This window comes from Xenopus laevis, chromosome 8S (genome assembly GCF_017654675.1).
Source record: "Xenopus laevis strain J_2021 chromosome 8S, Xenopus_laevis_v10.1, whole genome shotgun sequence".
Taxonomy (NCBI): domain Eukaryota; kingdom Metazoa; phylum Chordata; class Amphibia; order Anura; family Pipidae; genus Xenopus; species Xenopus laevis.
Window position 1 is genome coordinate 72123616 of NC_054386.1, and position 15525 is coordinate 72139140.

Below are 15525 nucleotides of genomic sequence, written 5' to 3' on the forward strand. Positions count from 1 at the left end.
ATTTCTAGTTTTCCTTCACTTTCCTGATATTAGGATTAAGTTCTGAGAGCTCATCCCAGTGTTCGTGTGTGTCAGTCAGAGAGCAACAGAAAGCAGCGAGGAATGCTGCTGAGTCTCCCTGACATGTAACTGTCAGTTCTCAGAGTTCTGGTCACACCCTAATGACTGCATAACAAGTGGCGGAGAGGCGGGGCCCACACGCAGTAGTGAGTAGGACTCTAGTCTGTCAGATCTCAGGTAAACACACCTGCACATTATCTTCCAGGGCATTCTGCTACGCCCAATGACAGAGCAGAGCTCAGGCTTGAAACATTCTCCAGCCTATTGCACCGCAAGCTGATTTCATTCATCCCACCCCCACAGCTTGGGCAGAACTCATTCTCTCAGCTAGGAAGTGGCTCTGCGTGAGGAGAGCTGCAGCAACAGTTCGGGGAATCCCTCAGGTACAGTATTCTTGCTCCTCTGATGCTTGTCCTTGTCCTTCTGCCTATCCCTCTCCAAGTGCACACAGCTGCGTTATATTCTGTAAATAGTTGCGCAAACTGTCCTGTATACGCAACAACAAGTGTTGTTAAACGGGTGGTTCACCTTTACGTTACCTTTTAGTATGCTATAGAATGACTAATTCTAAGTAACTCTTCAATTGGTCTTTGTTTTTTCTTTGTTATAGTTTTTGAATTATTTGCCTTCTTCTTCTGACTCTTTCCAGCTTTCAAACAGGGGTCACTGACCCCTCTAAAAAAAAAAAGGCTCTGTAAAGCTACAAACTATTGTTATTATTACTTATATTTCTATTCAGGCCCTGTGTGGTTGTTAGGGTAATTTGGACCCTAGCAACCAGATTGCTGAAATTGCAAACTGGAGAGCTGCTGAATAAAAAGCTAAATAATTTAAAAAAAACACAAATAATAAAAAATGAAAACCAATTGCAAATTGTCTCCCAGTATTTTACCCTTTACATGATACTAAAAGTTAATTTAAAGGTGAATAACCTCTTTAATAGCCGGTGCTGCGTTCAGCTTCAGTTAAGTCTCCATAGAAATCTTAATGCTGGGACGTGCACCCTGCCAAAAGCTGTTGCTGTGCAAAGATAAGCAGATGTCTTGTCATTGTCCATGACTAGGAGAGTGCAGTGGAATCAGTATGGTATTTCATCATAAACACAATGTACAAACAGAGGCAAAACATCCAAAATATTTAAAAAAATTATAATGAATAGTTGGAATGAGAATCATATTACCAGTGTCTGGGCTTGCTGGCTGCTTATATTTAGTGATCTAGTCTTGAAAATACGGCACCTCTCTTTTTTTTTTCCATTCTGGAATTCTTTGATAGCAAATGTATGGTGTAGTCTTCTTTATTTACATCTCAACATGACCACAAAGTTAATTTGTACGTGTAATACACAGAACAGTGAGCACCGTTTCCTTCCCATAATACAGTAAATCCCTACCTTCACATACACAAACACTAAATGGGTGCCGCACATGAAAGGTTTTCTTACACCAGGTAGATCTTTTATTATCTCACTTGTTTACACATCAGGCTGAAGAGCAGGAAGAAGGGCTATTTTATCTCATTAGAACTGGATCACAAACACATCTCTGGATTTTTCTTGCTTAGCACAGTGCTGTCATGTAAATGTGATTTATGTAGCAGTTACCAACAAAATGCTGAGAATCAATGATATTTGTTTCCATTACAGGTTGCACAAAGCTTAGCCAGCTGCCAGAAGAACCTGCTCCTGGTGAAAAGATGTCTACCTCTTCTGGTTACTGGGTGACTGAAAATGGAAATACTTCAGATAGGGACAATGTATTCTATGAACGAAGGAGGACGTACAGTCCAGTCACGAAAATGTTTCAGGTTATGGATAATTCCGCTCCTTTGAGTCCTAGAGCCAATCCTCCAAGCCCTGTATACCAGACTGTGATCTCGCCTCCTGAGCCTCAATTTCAAAGAGTTCAACATATGCAGGTGGGACAGTCTTCTACATCTTCTCTGTGCCTGCTGTTGATATTCTAACATTTATCGTGCTCTCAGCCCACAGCATTTATTTCTCTGTGTGCATGTACTTTCTACTTTCTACTATTTGTGTCTATTGTACAACGGCACAACGTTCCTTGTACTGTGTTTTACATTTATGTACTACGGTTCCCAGCACTCACTTTTATAAGCAAATGCTGATATTTCAGTAGCTGCATTGTTGATACATCAATGTTTTCATGCACTTGTAACCTTAGCTAATGGGGTCCTGGCCAAATATATGACCTCAAGGGGGCTATCAGCTGAAAACGATCAGTGCATAAATTCTGTGAAATACTACCGTTTATCCTTATGTCTAGCTTCTGTTACTCCACATGTGGAGGAAGAGTGGAATGATCTTAAAACTGGCCCTCAGGGGTGCCTTTATAAAATTGGTTATTTACTTTTAACCCCTTCCGCTGGTTTTACCAGTCTTGAATTAAATTCTTTCCTGCTTTTAGGAAGCTGTAAGTTCCTGTGACCTACTTCCCTCAGGCCTTGTCTGCAGCTCCAATGTAGCAATAAATCTGCACTTGTTACTGGTTTCAAACTATAGATTTTACCTTCCCGAATCTTTTTTTTTTTTTTTTAGAATGCCCGAGAAATTTCAAATCCTGCCTTGTTAAATTCACATACACACCTCTTCATCATAAAAGCTTTGATCTCTCAGCTTTTCCGGCTAAACCGCCACACCTATTTTCATGCTAAAATTCTACAATTTACAATCACTGTCAAAGTAAAGGCACTTATGCTATAATTTTTTTAGTTTCCAGCATTCTTAGCTAGGGGTGGTGAAAGTTGTAGTTTGCAACAGCTGTAAAGCCATCTTGAGAACCAGTGTGCCTGTGGGACATATGTCCGACAAGGATTGGTTGGTGACGTGTTCCCAAACAATAATGACCTCATGGCCATAAACGATTTTATCTTGTTATTTTTCCTAGGTAGGATTGTTTGATCGCTGCAACTTTTTTTTGGGTGGGGGTCTAAAGGAAAAAAAAGAAACCAATGAACGGGTAAGGGGAAAAGAAAATACATGTGTGGACTAAATTCTACTCATATGCCTTGAGTTGGTCATCTGCGTTTGATTAGTTTAGTCTAGGGGGAATACCTTGCTATTTTTATGGAGATCCATAATTTACAAATAGTGTAAAGGTGTTGAGTTATGCTGGATCTCTAGAGCTGCTGTATATGTTGAGTGAATAAGGGAGTGTCAGTCTGCTTTTCCAGTCTAGATAATTATTGGTGCCAATGAATTAATTGTACAGGTAATTGTTTTGAATTTAATGTGATTGCACTGTTCCTTGCAGTTAAAAAGAAAGTCTTTGGCTTCTGTTTTGTGTTTGAGGAAGAGAACTTTTGAATTCTACTCTATTCATGTATCTATTTAAATTTTATGTTCATCCTGACTGGAACTGATGATAATGGAAGGTTGATATATGATCCTGGAGTAAAGCATTGTGATATATCATTGTAAAACTATTATATCCGTCTTTGGTTCCAGGCGTTTTACAACAAAGCAAGAAACCAGCAGCACTTGGTCTGTAGGGACCAGACATAATGTTTGTGGTTGGTAAGGGGAGAAGAATTGTATCTTGTAAGTTATGCCTCTAATTTACAAGTGAAAAGTGAATCAGTAATGTCCAACACTTGAGCTAATAAGTATATATGTTTCTACGTTATTGCACTATGATGGTTTTCACAGCAATTAGTGAATTTAGTGCTGGTGGTGATTAAAGCAAACTACAGTATATAATACAGTCATATGAAAAAGTTTGGGAACCCCTCTCAGCCTGCATAATAATTTTACTCCACTTTCAACAAAAAAGAGCATGTGCCTAGGTGTGCAGCCTATGCCTTTGAATGAATGGGTTAACCTACTTGAAATAGTCAGTTGGGCTACTGTTCTTTCTGCAAAATGATGAAACCCACCGCCTTTTGGTAACACTTTTTTTTTTTTATGAAGTTGGTTTGTCCTGATATTTTACTTTATATCTTTCATGCACACGTTCAAAGATGATATACTGTAATTACTAAAATGTTTGAAATATTTGTTTTCTCATCGCTCAGATGATCTCCTACTGCTGGGCTCCTGATAGGCTTCTTCAGATGTTATGCTGAGCAATATTGTTTCATGTTCGCATTTTGGTAAATGTCGCAGTTCTGGGTTGGACGGCTTAAGAGCTCAAACAACATTCTGATTTTTCTTTCAATGATTTTGTCTTCTCGGTCACTGGCCATTTGCAGGATAATTCTGTGCGTTTTTTTTAAGCTAACTTAACTATATTGCTATATCTAGACAATGTTTTGTACAAAATGTCTTACAGGCAGATCTAGAAAGATTCAGACTGGGAAATACAATAAGCTTCCCAATAACACGTATTAACACTCCCATGACTGTCAGGAGCATTTTTCTGACAGTCAGGAAAGTGTTTTATATATTGTTTAAAAAAAATGTCAGTTCATCAGAAATGTACTGACTCCTTTTAAGCAGTCAGATATTCTGCTAACAATACAGAAAGCTTTTTATTGTTTAGGGTATTATTGTCCAATGCCCCTCCAGACCTGTAATACCCCTAACATTAATGCATTGCAGTAATTAAAATAAGTCTATTGCCTATTCAATTAGATTCAATTTGTAAACTTCTTTCTAGTCCTGATGATTGTTCTAAAATGTTTTTCTTGCTAAAAATGTGGGATCCAAGCTCTAAATTTTGCATACACTTGTAGCGTTTGCCTGCAAATGCAATTTTTGTGTTTTCTTTTTCTGTGTGTGTGTGTGTGTGTGCTTTTTTTTTTTGGTTGTTTTTTGTTTTAAAACAATTGGCACAGGAAGTAGTGTGTGGTGATTTCAGATATTTTGTTTCAGAAATCATAGTTTGTGTCTAGGTCTCCATAAAGCGCCTGCAATCACACCAGCCCGGACTGTGTGCGTGATATGTCACTAGGTAGTGCTTACTGTTGAGTTGCTATTGCTGAGGTGACACACATATAAATTACACATTCCATCCACTTTGTTCACAACTGATTTACAGATATTTTGACAATAGTAGGTTTGACATAAAGATCTGTTGTACTTTTTCAGAACATGTAGCCTAACGCAGAGCTACATTCATTCATTTCTTGCCCAGAATATATTCTATTGCTACTCGGTGTAATAAGTGTTACTTTCTCCAAAGTAACACTATGGGGCAGATTTATTAAGGGTGGAATTGAAAATTCGAATTTTCAAAATTTTTTTATAGTCAAAACTGTCAAATTTGACTAGGGAATCATCCAAACTTGATTCGAGTTTTTTAAGAAATTCGATTTTCAAGATTTATCATACTCTGGCTCTTTAAAGGAGAAATCAACCTGTGGGAAAAAAAACACTACCCCTTACCCCAGGTAGCCTCCCCCCCCAGGAAGATGCTCCATACTTACCCCTCGGCGCAGATTCTTCCAGCGAAGTTCCACACTTCCATCTTCCGGCTCCTCTGTAAGCTGACTGGGAGATCTGTACTTCTGCACATGCGCAGTTGGAGTAGTTTTCCAGATTGCGACAACTGCGCATGCACGGAATTACACGGAAATTTCCGATCTCTCAGTCAGCTTACCAAGGAGCCGGAAGATTCTTCGCTAGAAGAATCTGCACCAAGGGGTAAGTATGGAGTATGGGCCATCTCCCTGGGGGGGGTAGTTAGCCTGGGGGGAGGAGGGAGGGCTACCTGGGGTGGGGGGTAGGGTTTTTTTACCCACAGGTTGGTTTCTCCTTTAAAGTGCCCCAACATAAAAAGCTGTATAATAAGTCCTTTTTAAATTAAACATGAAATCCAAATTCTTTCTTTTATTAAAGCATTTATAACTCAGCTGTCAACCAAATATTGCCTGCCCCTCCTCTATGCCTTAGGCATAGAGGCGGAGCAGACAATTACTTTCACGTTCCATTCAGCACTTACTAGGTATCACTGCTCTCCCCACATTCCCCCTCTGTCTTTACCATTTAATTGTGTAGCCAGTGCATGGGATTGGATATCGGGTCCCCTATTCTGGTGCATAAACAAGATTTTGACATGATGCAAGCTTGAATTAATAAGTGTCCACAAAATGGTGCCTGCCTGCTTGCTATAATTATGAGTTCCCAGACTGAATGAAACCAGATTCAAATAATTTATATAGTGTAATTAAAGTTTATTTTGCTTGACTAATGTCATAAAATAGTATTTGGAATATTTTTTTGGGCAACAGGTCCCCTTTAAGAATTTGAATTTTACTATTTGCCACCTAAAACCTGCCAAACTCATGTATAAGTCAATGGGAGAGGTCCAGTGATTTGGAGATGTTTGTAGCATTCCTGACATTCGAGTTTTTTTCTGAGAAAAAAATTCAAATCGAGTTTGGTAGAATTCGAATTGAATTTGATTTGAGTTTTCGGGTCGGTAAAATTAGTCCAAGTTTTAGATATTCAATTTTTTTCTTAAATAACCCCCCAGTCGTATATCGAGTATATTCTAATTTAAGGGAGTTTAAAAAAACTCAGAAATTCTAATTCGACTTTTGATAAATGTGCCTCCCCATTTTTCTGTTGTTCACTGTCACACTAATGCCTGTTGTAAACATGTTCAATTCCTTCCCAGTAGTATTTATGAGTAAAAAAAAAGAATTAGTAAAATACTACACGTTTATTTTGCTAGATGGGCCCAATAACAAATGTAGCTCAGCCATACAAATCATAATACAGTAATGTTTTCACAATTCACACTTATGTATACTGAAATTTTAACAAGCTGAGTATTTGCCTGGGGCATGTACAATATTTCAAGTGCTTGCCTAGTGGCTCAAGGCCTTTTGCTAACAGTACAGCTGCTTTTAAATTCTATTATCTGGGCTGGTGCTTGTTAAAAATGCTTTTATTGTATTACCTCTCTAGCAACAACTATTGTCCTGTTTCATCCCCAGCTATGGAAGATTAGAAAGCAATACCCATTGTTAGTGCTGCCCTTGAACCTCCTACCATAAATTATAGTTCATCTCCTTGTTAGGAAAAAAAATTATGTTGTAAATCTGTCTCCTCTGGGCTTTGTTAAAAGCAATGCATTCTGGGATCGTTGCAAATGAGTACATTGTTACTTGCTTTCTTTTTAGGTGAACAATTAGTTTAAGTATGGGAAACAATTTTGCCATCAAAATAACTGCCCCTGTTTTAATTCTTCTATATCCTTTCTGTGTAAAGTGGCTATTAAAATTAAATTATAGAATTTGTTGTCAAGATTTTATTTTTTAATAAATGTTAAAAGATGTGGAACCAGTGCCAGTGATGCTGACGTCTTGTCTTTGAGATGCATTTGGCCTTTTTTCTCGAGGCATCAAAGTGCACTTGAGATATAGAGCCTTTTAAAAATATTAGGAAATTCAGCTTTGCACTTTTTTATTAAAGTGGACATGTTAACTAGACATAAAAAGCTGTATAATAAAAGTCCTTTTCAAATTAAACATGAAATCCAAATTCTTTTTTTTATTAAAGCATTCATAGCTGTTGTAAACTCATTTAAAAATCTCAGCTATCAATCAAATATTGGCTGCCCCTCCTAGAGGTGGGGCAAGAAATTACTTTCAATTTCCATTCAGTACTTCCTAGATGTCACTGCTCTTCCCACATTCCCCCAGTTCTCTTAACCATTTAATCGTGTAGCCAGTGAATGGGGATGGACATTGGGTCCCCCATTCTGGTGCACAAACAAGATTCCGAGAAGATGCAAGGCTTGCCTTAATAACAGTGTCCACAAAATGGCTCCTGCCTGCTTAATATGGAAACAAGACTCAAATAATTTATACAGTGTAATTAAAGTTAATTTTGCTTTGATGCTTACATGATAAAATTGGATTTAGAATAATTTTTTGTGGGGTGACGGGTCCCCTTTAAAATATTTATATTATTCAACATGTGTAGGACAGTAAAGGTTTTTTGGTTAGACTCAAGTATATAGAGGTTCCTAAAGTAAAGTACCACAGACAACACTGGGCATTCTTCTAGCACTGAGGACTACTTCACCTATTAGTGAGTACTCTGCCTGTGCCCAGTGCTATCAGAGAAGTAACTGTGAAGTGAGAATTAATTATAGGTTTGAAGAACCACTGGCACCAAGCTATTGAGAGATGGTCCTGTGTGTGGGTCCATCTGAGAGAATCTTGTGTATCGCATTCTCTACTAGGAATTGTAACTTGTCTGGCCATGTTTAAGGTTCAACATGTGAAGCTTATTCAGAGTTGATGCAGACCAGTATAATTGCATCAATGGTCATGGTCCTTATTTAGAAAGAACAGCAGCAACCAAAATGCCCTTTCCTACTTCCCATTAATTTTTAATGGCAAATTTACTTATGGTATCCCAGAACCCAGAACAAGGTCCCGGTCTTGGCTCACGCTTCTGCCTTTAACAACTGCCTTTCGCTTCTGGAGGAGCCGTCTGCCATCATATACCGCCAGGTCTTAAAGTGAGAGAACCAAGAGGGGAGTTCAGGGCAGGAAAGGGAACTCTTAACGTATACAGGAAGGAGGGGAACAGAGAGCATAGTCAGGATAAACAGACCAGTGTCAGACAGCGTGGTACACAATCAGGATCCAGAAGAATAGTCAGTAATAAGGCAAGGTTGGTTCAGGCAGCGAATAATCAAAGGTCAAGGTGAGAAACAGTAAACAGTGTCGAACTGGGATGCCAGGGGCCCACCAGAAAACCTTAGAATGTGGGCCCACCAGAAAATCTTAGGCTGTGGGCCCACTTTCCAAACTATTGTTGCTCCTCACTCAACCTCTTTATTCTCCTAGTCCTTTTTCTCTACATATTTTACTTTATTCTTCCATTATGGAACCTCTTTTTTTGGCAGAAAGACATCGGGAATGGGCATGAAATAGGCCCGGAGTGCCCACTGACACCTGCGCCCACCGTGAGTTTTCTTGGTGTCCCAGTGGGCCAGTCTGATACTGACAGTAAATCAGATCACTAACACACCCAGGAATTTTTGGGGAATTGACCTACGTTGGGCAATGAGTCCAGAGCAGTGGGTTTTATAGCCAGACTAATGGCTTACACTGATCACCTGTGACCAGATGGGCAATGGGTTAAACAAGCCACACCTACGTGCAATTACAAAGTCAACTTCAGGACAGTATCTGTCTGCTCACATAGAGCAGAGGCAATGCAGACAGTCAGAAAACACGAGGTCACTGGTTCCACTCCAGGCAGGAAGTTACACAAATGCACTGACCAGCTGTATCGACATCTGACACAGACAATACATTTTCCATTCAGATTATTGTTAGGATTTGATTGTTTATTGGATTGTTGTTCTTTCTGAAAGAGACCATGACTATCAGTACAATTGTATTAGCCTACAACCACTGACCTTCACATGGTGAACCTTAGACTTGGCCGCACAAGTTGCAACTCCCAGTAGAGGATGTGTTACACCGAACTCTTTCTCTCAGGTGGGCTCCTTACTTTATTGGTGAAAGAAGGGTTAACAGTTACTGAACACACAGGAGACTTTTTTGTGCAAATATTAACTGGAAATGCTGACCAGCTCATTATTTTCTAATGTTATCTTGAAACTGTTCATTTAACCAGTTAACTGTGGGGAATTGCTTCAGTTTGTATGTGTAGGTTTACAGATGTTTTAGAGATATTTAGCAAATATTTGGGTCTGCACATATTGATATTATAATAGGGATGCACCGAATCCACTTCGTTCCAATGCAAATTAGGATTTGGATTCGGTTCGGCGTGGCAGAAGGATTCGGACGAATCCAAATGCTGATGAAAAAGGCCAAATCCTGCATTCGGTACATCCCTAATTGTAATATTTGCTACCTGGCTGCCCCTTCAACTTCTCCTCTGGTTCTGCTTAAAAAACATTAGATAGGCTGTTAGCTGAGTGCCTTTCATGATTAACTAATAAAACATTTACTGTGGGTGGCTAATCGGAAAATCTCACCTTGCCACATATACAAGATGGTCCCAACAATGAAAGTCAGCAGTTTAAGAGTTGTGAAAGTGTAGGTGTGGCAAACCAACATGCAAGGAACTTTATAAGCCATAAATGAAAGTGCAGGACTGCTGATTGCTAGTGCCATGGCATCAGACTTCTGTTTAGGTTAGTTGTCCATAGTCCAAATGACAATTTACTTACAGTCACAGTCTGTAAAATATTAACTCATGTTTGCAGGATTTCCTCTTACAAATCTGAAAGCACCACTCATTCATTAAAGGGCATGTCTGCTTATGCAAAGTTCTCCCAAAATGGTAGGACTTTGCAAAAAAAAGAACATTATCCATTACCAGACTATTGCTATACTTACAGACTGCACCAAACTTAAAATGATTTCCTTTAGTGTTATGTTGCTCTTTTGTTTGAGAGTGGCCTGTCTATCCACAGATGCTGCTCCTTCGTTTTGGAGAACTGCTTATCTAATTTAAAGAACGTTGCTTTGTGGTTAATTGGTATATTCCAAAGCAAAAGAATTTGTGGATGATTAAAACACATGTTCTAAAGACAGACAAAGTGGAAAGTATTTTGAAGTTGATCGGTATGGGCTTTCATGGTATTTTGTCCCTGAGTCTACAGGATAGAGAATGCCAGAGAATGCCCTTGGTATAAAAATGCCAAGGACATTTTAAAGATTTGAGCTTTTGCTCATGCACAGGTGATGTGCTGCTGGTGCCTCAAAGCAAAAATATCCAGTTCCATAAGGCACTCTTCTAAACACTTGTATCAAAAAGTTCTGGACCACTGTAGTGGAATATTTGCCTTCTGGAAACAAAAATAAACTAGCCTATTTTTAATGTAATAGGAGCAGTTCACCATTACATTAACTTTAAAACTACATATCATCAGCAGCTTTGCAGTTGGCCTTCATTATTTACATTGAATGTTTTTGTTTTTTTTTAATGAATTTCCATCCTATTTGGCTCTTTCCAGACTGCAACTTAAATGTTGTCTGATTGTCCAGGATTTTTGATTTTGATTTTCATACTCTCTACTGTTTATCTTCCATTATAAAAGGTTTCCTGGAACCTAATGTCATTTCTTCCTACCAACCAAATGGCATTCTTAACTCTAAACCTGTGAGTGGCAGAACATTATTAAATAATAGGACACACAACAAATGAAGGCCAGGTTGTTTAGGTTATGTTTGAGTCATATAAGCATCTGCAGCCTGGGCAAGACCTTTTGGGTAGAACCTGTGTGTAGGGAGCCTGGTAGATTGGGGGTTCTCAGGAGACTTCACCTTCCATTCCATAGTTTTAGTTTTTAAAAAAAAAAAAAAAAATTAAATAATTATGTTTGCATGCTTTTTTGTAGATATATTTTGTTAATCTTTATTTGGGATGCTTTGGATCTGTAAATCTACTACAATTCCCATAATGACAATAGGAAAAAAAGGAAAAATACATTGTTTTTCGGTACAAATACTGTAAATTAGGCGTCCTGTGTTTTTTAATGTAGAGTCAGCACTTTGATTTATAACTTCCAGTAACTGCAGTTTGCTGGTTTTTATTGTATGTTTGTTCAGCAGACATAAAAAGAATATACATCAAACACTTGAAAATAAAAAAACAACATTCATGTATTTAACTATTGTATTTTTGAGTGATGCAAAATCTTTTTCCTGCAATTTACATAACAGTAAAATGTTGTTAAACTTTATAGCATATCATTTCCTTTAAAGTTGCAGTTGTGTTTAATGGTCTGTATTGTCTGAGTGCTATTTCCTTAAGGAAGTGCTATGATTTTTATCTACAACTGTGCAAGAATGCATGTTTACACAAAATATTTTTTTTCTGCATCTACAAACACAAATAACACCACCAAAATAAGAGGACTGATATTGATATTGATGTCAGTAGTGTATCGCACAAATGATCTGTTGCTATTATTCATTCCTAATTTCTGTGTTCTTAAAGGGCATATGTAAAGGCAAAAAAAATAAAATCCCATTTTTACTTTCTTTAATGAAAAAGAAACCTATCTCCAATATACTTTAATTAAAAAAAATGTGTACCATTTTTATAAGAAACCTTACTGTATGCAGTGAAATTCTCCCTTCATTTACTACTGTGGATAGGAATTGTCAGACGGTCCCTAACTGCTGAGCAGGGAAACAATCATACTTATGAACAGCAGGGGGAGCTCCCGCCTTACTTCCCAGCCATGCAGAACTCAAGCAGCTTTGTTTATGACTAAGCAGTCCAAACCACACTGAGCATGTGCACAGTCTTGGTCTTGCAAAGATGTTTAACAAAGTTACAAGACGGTGACCCCCTGTGGCCAACTTTGAAAGCATAAATCATTTGTTTGATTAGGCTTGTGGTGCAGTTCACGTTTGTTTAGTATACAAAATACAGCATTTCTAGCCTTATTCTATTTTAGACTTTACTTCCCCTTTAAGTAGATTTCTATATGCTGTGCTCTATCCAATGTGTCCTTTGATTCAGTTATACCATGTAGGTATGGGGTTTACTATTTTAAAAGCTCCAATGTACATGAAGTGCATTTCCCATTCCCAGGTGCATTTTAAATAAGCCATTGTTATTTTTGTAGTAATAAAGCTGTACCTTTATGCTTATATCCATATTGGTGTCAGAACAATCCTGTTGGGTTTTTTAATTTTAAAATGTTTTTTTAGTAGACATAGTATGTTGATCCCCTATCTGTGCTATGTTAAAAAAAAAAAAAATCAGACATCTGTATTTTCAGGTGGCAAGTAACAGCACTGGCCATTAATCATTATATTAAGCTGGAGTTTTCTCATGTATGTCTACACCCAAAGCACAGGTATCCGATCAGTTATCTGGAAACCCATTAACCAGAAAGCTCCAAATTACGGAGAGATTGTCTCCCTTAGACTTCATAATAATCAATCCAATTTTTAAAAAATGATTTCCTTCTTCTCTGTAATAATAAAACAGTACCTTGTACTTGATCCAGACTAAGATATAATTAATCCTTATTGGATCCAAGCTTATTGGGTTTATTTAATGTATTACATGATTTTCTAGTAGACCTAAGGCATGAAGATCCCAATTACAGAAATATCCGTCACCTGGAAAACACCAGGTCACCAGGTCCCAAGCATTCTAGATAACAGGTCCCATACCTGTATTGGAAACTGGCTAATATTGGAAATTCAGGGGTGTACAGAAAATCTGGGGCAATTATTGTGTATTGCCATGTTCACTGTTTCAAACCAAACAAGCTTTTGTTTAGGAAACTGATCCCTGTTGTGCTTCTAATAGCTCATTACAGTATTGCTCAAACATTATTCAATAAGTTACCCAGTAAATGCTCCGTATAAAAATACTCCTTACAGCAGTTGGCCAATGAAGCTACAGTGCACAAGCACATACTTGTAGGACATTAGCTGGAGGATAATTCTTGTACATGGAGGGAGGAGAAATGCTGCAGAGTCAGAATGCAATAATTATTTAAAGCATGTTTTTGATGAATTCAGCACTGCCACCCAATAAATCATTATTATGACTATGACTGAATCGGTGGCACAACAGCATGGAGAGCACTCACAAAATTGCACTTTTAGTTAGTTTTGTAAAAGTGCAGGAATCGGTGGACTAAAAAAACATTAATGTATTAATAGTTGCATATGTTGTTTTTATTTTAATTTTAAAATACAGGAACAAATAAAATAGTAATAGTGGCATGTGCAAAAGGTAGGACTCCCTAGTAAGCAGGAATTTGCTTACACCCCTTTGGGACAGATCACAGCTTGTAAATACCTTTCCTCGAGTAGCTCATGGTGGATTTTAAGGTATGTTTAGCATCATAGCCGACCTGAATCCCCTCTTCAGCTTTAACTTTTTGTCTGAGCATTTCATATTGGCATCCAAAATTTGCTGATATTTAGTGGAATCCATTTGCCTATGCAGCCCCAAAGCATAATAGATCCTCTCCCATGTTTAGCAGTTGACAAGTTGTTTTATTCATCACCATTTTTTCATAGAAAAAAAAAACCTGAATTTTTTTGTGATGTAGGTCTTTTAACACACCCCTATTGTGTTAAAAAGTCAGAAAAAAAAGGACTCAGACTCCATACCTGCCGAGTTCACGTAGAAGTCAATGGCATATGTTCCAAAGATATCCTGATTTGCGCTCAGTTTCCGAAAAATGTCACAGTATTCGGGCGTCAAATCCGAAAAAGTCAAGGATTCCGATTTTTTTTTTTACAATCTTATCGAGACTTTTCCCACACAAGAATTTTTCATGGAAAATTTCATGATAAATAGGGGGGAAAAGTCTGTACGGCTTTGGTCAGAGTGGCTTTCCAAAAATAGTGAAATAAATTCAGATTTTGATAAATAACCCCCTTAGTGTTTGTGGTCAAAGAGTTACATTTTTACTTCATCAGTCCATACTGTAAGTTTGTCTAGATACCGTTTTGCAATCATTTTGTCGATGTTTGTGATGAGGTTGCAGGTTGAAGGCTCCTCCTGATGAGTTTTTCCATGCAAATCATGTTTGTGCAAGCAACTCTGCATCGTGGAACACCACTCCTGTGTCAGACAAATCATTCAGTAATGTGAGGGTTTGCCTCTGTGGCCAGCACACAAGCAGTTCTCTCTGAATGATTTCTTGCTTTTACAGATCTTGCCTTGACTTCCACACTTCCCCCTTATGTGCCATTTCTTGATGACATTATGGACAGTGAAAATTGTGAGCTGAAAGCATTTTGCAATCTTTTTATAGCCTTCCCCTGCTAAGTAGGCATCAATTAGCTTCACGTTCAGAGCCTCACTCAGACTCTTAGAGAAAGCCATGGTTGTTGAGTGACAGCACAAAGTCAGAGATTTTATTAAACTCTGAAATTGTCACCAGGTGATAACTCATAATGGCTATGTAAGTAAGGATGAGGCAATTCGGGTCAGGGACCTTGCAAAGACATTGGGGCACATTTATCAACACTGGGCAAATTTGCCCATGGGCAGTAACCCATGGCAACCAATCAGTTTGCTGCATTCATTGTTCTACTTGCAGCTGGTTTCAAAAAGCTACTCACTGATTGGTTGCTATAGGTAACTGCCCATGGGCAAATTTGCCCAGTGTTGATAACTGAGCCCCATTGTTTCTCGCTGGATAAGTAGAAAGGTGCCCACTCTTTTGCACTTTTGTCACAATTGCTTTCCAAGTGTAGGACTTAGGGGACATGGCTTACAGCGTGAATAAGAATAAAAGAAAATTAATAGTAATAGAATTTTTTTTTTAAAGTTGTATACTATCAATACGTTAAAAGAGCTGCCTCTTTCCAGCAAATCACAAGTGATGCACCAGTTCCTGGGAAAAATAGAGAGACTGATGAAACTGGGAGTCATATGTTTGTAAAAAGCCCAGTGCTTGGTACTTTAGGATTACATGAGTGCAGCAGAGTTCCTTTATGTTAAACATAGTGTCTGTGTGCATTTGGAGGAAACCCAGTGTGTTTATATGAGTTAGCCAGGTGGAAGGCAACACATTA

The 15525-nt window shown here is 38.2% G+C and overlaps 1 protein-coding gene across 1 annotated transcript in view; it reads left to right on the forward strand.

Annotated features, from left to right (window-relative positions):
• Nucleotides 1-314: 314 nt before the first annotated feature.
• pof1b.S (POF1B, actin binding protein S homeolog) overlaps nt 315-15525 on the forward strand; it is a gene marked incomplete in the record, with an annotated part of 53644 nt that continues 38433 nt past the window's right edge. Inside the window, 2 exon segments of the mRNA NM_001193408.1 lie at nt 315-443; nt 1706-1977. Coding sequence (NP_001180337.1) covers nt 1756-1977 — 222 coding nt within the window.